Consider the following 6,492-nt stretch of genomic DNA (forward strand, 5'->3'; position numbering starts at 1 on the left):
TAGTAGGTAAGGAGCCTTCCTATCTGTCAGTCTCTCCTGCACAAGCCCTTAAAACTGGGAATGGAAATGCTGTTTAATATCCAGAGTGGCAGATCTATGCATAGAATATGCCCAAACATCTACAATTTAAAGAGTCAGGAGTTAAAACTAGCATAAAACATAGCACCAAAATAGCTTGCCAAGTGTTGCACAAAGAGCAGCAACGTAACTGATACTGACATCTAGGATCTGACATACTCAGCATGTGGGCAAGCACTCTGCACAACTTCTCCTTCTGAATCCTTCAGCTGTCAAGAGATGTCAGTGTCCTTGAACTGTCCCCAGTGTGACCAACTGCAGTTGATTTATTTCAGCCTAACTATAAAAAATAACTACAAATGAAGCAGGGCGGGGAGGGGAATGGTCTTTATGTTAAACAAATACATAGGATAGTGATAGGATGAGAGGGAATGGCTTGAAGCTTGAGAAGGGTTGATTTAGATTAGATATCAGGAAGAAAGTCTTTACAGTGAGAACTGAGATGCTGGAACAAGTTGCCCAGGGAGGCTGTGGATGCCCCCTCCCGGGGGAGTGTTCCAGGCCAGGTTGGATGAGGCCTTGAGCAACCTGATCTAGTGGCTGTCAGCCAAGGTAAACCCACTACAGCTGGGATATAAGTAGGGCAATGCAGGAACATCTTCCTAAGGAGAAAGGGGAAGGTAGTTTTCTGGAAAAGGTGTTCTGCTGTTCTTACACAAGTGTTTGTTTTCTCCTAGTAGATGTAACAAATGGAAGATTGAATGTTATGTCTGGTAACCCAAGCAACTGATTCATTTTGATGACCCACACCCACTTCAGATTTGTGCAATTTTACTGTTGCATTATCAACTAAATAAGAATGTTTATTCTTCTTTAATGTGGTCGGTAAATAGTTTTCTGGATCATCAAGCTTTGATTTCAGTAATTATCTCGGGGTTTTTTTCATAGTGTTTGTTGGTTGTTAAGCCAGCCCTCTCAAGGTTTCAAAATTCTCAGCATGCCTGATTGTTTTGACTGCCTGTCTACAAATTTTCATTCTCAATTATACATGCTGGAAACTATTAATGATTTGTTTTAAACCCCAAGAAAGCAGACAGAGCAACATGTGGTGAGAGCTTTCATTCTGTCAGTACTGATACACTAAATCATGATCACTTTAGAAATGAAACAATACCTGAGAATTCCTATGGTTTTAAAAATGTGCTTTTTCCAAAACATTTTTTTCCCCACAGAAACAATTGAAACCAGCAGGTGGTTAGTACCTCTGAAAAGTTCCTAAGAATTAACATACCAGTTCAATGAAAACAATTTCAGCTGTAGCCCATCCCTACTGGTAGCAGTTAGTGAATGAGAAGGGAAATAGGTCACGCTTTTCCCAGCAACAGTGAGTTTTGGGTCTTCTTGGCTGCACTGGGCTGTTATTTATGATAGCATTCAGGAGATCTATTCTCCATGATTTTGTATAATGACTTTCTGAACTTGTTTCTATTTCTTGACCCTGCAGCTCCTGGAGCAGAGTCTTCCATTGCATCTGTAGATGATAGGGCTGGAAGGAGAAGAAAATTCCCGTGGATTTGTTCAGTGTTAGCTGTCTTGTAATAGTTTGTGGTTCATCCTTCTTCCATTGGGTGAAGTAATGAATAAACCTACCTTGCTTGTCTTTTCCCCACTGTTAGAATCTTTGTGGGTCTTCATCTGTTAACTGACTTTATAAGCTCAAGAATTAGTTCTTTGAGATTACGGACTGCAGAAGAAAATTTCCAAGTTTCTTCTGAGAGCTGTTTATGAAAAAAAGAAGTGAGCAAGCAGCAGGGAAAGAAAGGAGAGCGAGACAATGCGCTGGGCCGCGGAGACTTCCCCCCACAGATACCTCCAGTCTCTGCCAAAAAGCAACTTACACATCCTAACTTTTCTTTCTATTGGTCTGGACGTGGAAAGCCATCGCCATGGGATTCCTCACAGGGCCCCCTGGATCTGTGTAATACGGCACTCCAGGCTGTTGTGACCCTGACGCAGTGTTGACTCGTTGTCTGGTGTAAGACACGTTAAAAGTAGGTTCTTCTACTAGTGGAGGAGGGTACATCCGCCGTCGGATGAAGAAACCGGCTCCGCAGCAAAACAGAACTCCCATCATCAAAAGGAACCAGAAATACCAGAGCCGCTGGATAGAGAGAGCTTACACAGCATCTTGAGCCACAGCAATCCTCACAGGAGCGACATATATAACATGTAGGATGGAATCCTTCAAAGTACCAGCAATGCTTTTTGGCCTCCGTGCACTCCCACAGCAGCGACAGCAGCAGCGCGATCCCGGGCTGGGAACGGTTCATCTCTCCTCCTCCTCCTCCTCCTCCTCCTCTTCCCGCGGCGGCGGGGGGCTGGCCCCTGCCAGCTCAGGCTGTCACCGGCGCCATCCCCGCCGGTAGCGAGAGGGGACACGGCCACAGGCGCGGAGGGGCAGCGAGCAGGGCGAGCTGAACAGGCAGCCCAGAGGCAGGGGCGGCGAAAAACCAGCTCCAGGGGCAAAGGGGCGAGGCGGAGTAAATAAAGGGAACAGAGGCGGGGACGCGCAGGAGCGGGGCGAGGGCGGGCTGAGCCGCCGAGCCCCTCCGATCCCCTCAGCAACGGCCGGAGCCGGCCGGGCAGCGCCGCGGCGAGGCGAGGCGAGGCGAGGCACAGGGGAGCGCGGGGCTCGGGCGGGGTAATCAAGAAGTTAACATTTTTGAACCCACAGGAAACATCGTCCAAAAAACCTATTTACATAACTACAATAGCTTACATTTATGGCCACACACACTCCCAGCACGTAAGAAATTTAAAGCTAACCCGTTTCGAGTGAATAGTTGTTCAGCTTTTCTCACACCTATGCTTACTTTCATTATAATCTAGCAAAAATACATAGCAGAAAATCATAGTGCAGCAGAAAAAAATTACCATCGCTTTTCTAAGTTTTAGTAGGCCTAATTACTATTTCAACCCATTTACCATTACTAGTGTTGGAGAAGAATTTATCCACACCTGGGGACATGGTCTTAGATTTTGATTGGACTCCTTATACAAAACTAGGGTTAGGATCAAGATTAGGCTCCACCGGTATATGTTAACTTTGCCTCCTCAGCCTACCGGGTTGCAACCAGCAGCCGGGTATGGTATCTTCTTGGCAGCAGTTACATTCTCCAGGAAGCCTACAGATCCCTTTAAGACTTCAGATTTCAGTTGGAGTCCCTTCCCAGCACTCAGGGTAAAATACTCCTCGATTATAACAAAGACCATTTCTTACAACATTTCTTACAACAATCTAACAATCTAAAACATTTACAAGGTACCCATCCCCAGTGACATCAAGTCCCAGGATGTTTCGTACACGGAACGAAACGGGGGCTTTCCTTGATGGTTTCTTGCAGTGCAGATTCGATGTCACACAATATCAGATATTTCAAAAGGTGGCTTGGTCTGGTGAGCTCCAGAGCCTTCAGACTGAGCTGTTACATTTATTTGAGTACCTGTCTGATCTGTCAGCACTAACTGCAGGCTCGGAGGTCCTTCAGACCATCTGCGTAAGTAGTGTGGAATTCACGCTGAAGCAGGTTTTGCTTTTTCTGTGCAGTCAGTCAGGTTCAGAGGCCCATTTCCTTCTACTCACGAAATATGTGTCCCCCCTTTTTCTGCAGTACGGAGAGCTGTACCTGTTGTTAACAAAACCAAGAAAAGATCCTTCCCAGAGGGAAATTAGCGACTCTCCTTTCCCAGTTTTTATTAACACTTTACCCCCAGCTTGAATTTCATGGATGGGGAATCCCGAAGGTGGGATCTGGGACAAGAACAAAAAGAAAACGTTACTTTCTGGGCCTCCTCTACTAATAAGGCCGCTGCCACTAAAGCTTAGAAACAAATTGGCCCTCACCTACTTACAGCATCTAATCACTTGGAACAATGCCCAACAGGATTTTCACTTCCAGCCCAGTCCTGGGTAAACACCCCATATGCTGTTTGGTTAGATGTACTTACAAAAAGGTCAAATGGTTTGTCCATGTCAGACAAATTTAAAACAGGGCATCAACCAACATTCTTTTTAGTTAATCCAATCACTCATCATCTTCTGGACACCATTTAATGTTGTTATTATTGAGGGCTAATTTCTCAGATAGGAATTTTACCTTCTCTAACCTCTCTATCCATGATCGACAGTACCCCAGAAATCCGAGCAGCTGCCTGATTTCTGACTTTCCCTGACAGCAGTTACCAACATTCCAGCTTTTGCCTTCTGTTGCTCTTCATCCCTCCTTACAAACCCCTTCTGAGCGTCACGTAGTCATTCCTCCAAACCTCTGTCTTGCCAATTCTCTATCTTTTCCAACTTCTTTCTAATATCTTCCCATGGTTTTGCCACAAACTGTGTCCTGAGAATTATCACTCCAGCTGCAGAATGGGGATCTATTCCAGAATACATCTGCAAGCTGCTCTTTAATCTTACCCTCCACTCTGTAGGAGGCTTCCTCTGATGCTCACTAGAGGCTTTATCAAAATTCCTGGGCACAGCTTCTTTAATTCCTTGTATTATTATAGTTCTCAGGTCTCCCATATTCTGTCTCCCTCAGGGCTGCTGATGGTGCCACTGAGGATCTTGATTCTGGTCTCCTGGTGGCCCCCCTTGATTCTGCCTCTCCCATATTCTCATGCCAGCCTGTCTGATCATGTTTCTTTCCTCTGCAGTGAATAGGATCCTCAAAATAGACTGCATCTCTCTCCAGGTATATATATTGGGATCAAAAAATTGGTCCAGCCTCCCAGCTACACCTAGGGGATCATCTAAGAGGGTGCCCGTCTCTTTCTTGAAACTCTGGACATCTGATGTATTCACAGGGAGAGTGACAAATCCTATTCCTCCCCGATGCCCCCCCATAGGCACTTCCCTAAGTGGATGCAAACCTATATTACCTTCTTCTTGTTCATTCCTAACCCTGCTTCTTTGAGGTGGTGAATGAGCAGGAAGGGGGGCTGTTGGTTGCAGGGGACCCCTGTTCAGGTTCTGGGAAGGTGGTGCTGAGTTCTCCAAAGATTCACACTTCTCCCTTTCCTTGTCTTTGTCCTTATCCTTATCCTTCTCCTCAGTTGTTAATGTAAATATGGGAACAGGGGTAGGGCATGAAGCCCTAATCCAAACAGCAACATAGTCAGCTTCTTCCCTACTAAAACACTTCTTAGAATTCACATGATGCTTCAGAGCTCGGCAAATCCAATCATCAAAAGATCCAAGTATGGGCCAAAACACGTAAGGTCTTAATGGGTTTTTTTGGCCATACTTGCACACAGTACTAAACCATTTTTTCCTTTGGTTTTCCTTTTCTCAGCTCCTCATCATCGCAATACTGTGCCATCATCCCTAAGGCGCTCGGGGCGGGGGGAATGGGAGGGAGTTCCGATGACTTGCTTTTCTTTTGTCCCATTCTCCTGATCACTAATCACTGCCCGGGGATCAAAACCGAGCCGCGGCAGTGAAGCGCTGGCTCCGAGCCGCGGCAGGTGGAAACGCCGGCTCCCAGCCACTAGACGCTAAAGCACCAGGATCTCCCGGTTACCACAAGACAAATGCTACGTCCTTTCGCAGCGCCGGACCCGCTGCCGGAACACCGGAACCCGGGACACCAAACCCACGAACGCCACCGTGATGCGGGCCTCCACGGCCCAGGCCCCTCTAGAAACCGGAGGAAAAAAAGAAAAAAAGGAAAAGGAAAAGGGAATGAAGAAGAGGAAGAAGAAGAAGATGAAGAAAGAAAAAGAAGAAAAAGAAAGAAAATAGGAAGAAGAAGGAAAAGAGAAAGAAGAAGGAAAAAAATAAAAAGAAAATGAAAGGAAAAAAGAAATAGAAGGAAAAAAAATGAAAAAGAAGAAAATACAAAGAATAATTAAAATGAAATGAAATAGAAAGTTTTAAACATTTCAAAGCTCAGTTATCTCTAGACCTGTTTCAGAAAAAAATTGGTGCTGTGTGTGTAGCTATGTTTTGCATGGCCTCCAAAGATGAGCTCTAGATGATTTCTATTTCAAAGCTTCTCTGCTGGACATTTTGTATCTGGGTGGTTGAAGATGTGTTTATTCTCTGAGGTCTCCTCAACAGCTCATCTGATTGGAAGCAAAGGACTTTCTAACCTTGCCATAATCAAGAGACATAATGAGGTAAGACACAGTTAAACAGCATCCCCGGAGCAGAGGCTCTCACAGCCGCTGGCAAAGTCCCACAACACAGAAGTGTCTCCTTCCAGTAGCCTAGGCCCTCTCTCAACCTACCACATCCTCCTTGGGAGAACGTAATTTTACAGCTCAGATAGGAAGGTATTGAGAAAACCATTTTCAACAAAGATAATTTGACTGAAGTGAAGAATAGCTTATAAAGTGTTGGAGTTGATAACATGATGCCACTGAGATAAGCAGCATGGAATGATGAGAATATTGTTTAGCAATCATTTTTAGGAA

General features: G+C 45.2%; 1 protein-coding gene across 1 annotated transcript; it reads right to left on the bottom strand.

Moving 5' to 3' along the window:
- Window positions 1-1,921: 1,921 nt before the first annotated feature.
- On the bottom strand, window positions 1,922-2,389 carry LOC128899497 (vesicular, overexpressed in cancer, prosurvival protein 1-like). The gene is given in 2 exon segments (XM_054178853.1): window positions 1,922-2,195; window positions 2,197-2,389. Coding segments are annotated over 2 exon segments (426 nt in total). The 5' UTR covers window positions 2,349-2,389.
- Window positions 2,390-6,492: the final 4,103 nt, after the last annotated feature.

This window comes from Dryobates pubescens, chromosome Z, assembly GCF_014839835.1.
Source record: "Dryobates pubescens isolate bDryPub1 chromosome Z, bDryPub1.pri, whole genome shotgun sequence".
Lineage (NCBI taxonomy): Eukaryota > Metazoa > Chordata > Aves > Piciformes > Picidae > Dryobates > Dryobates pubescens.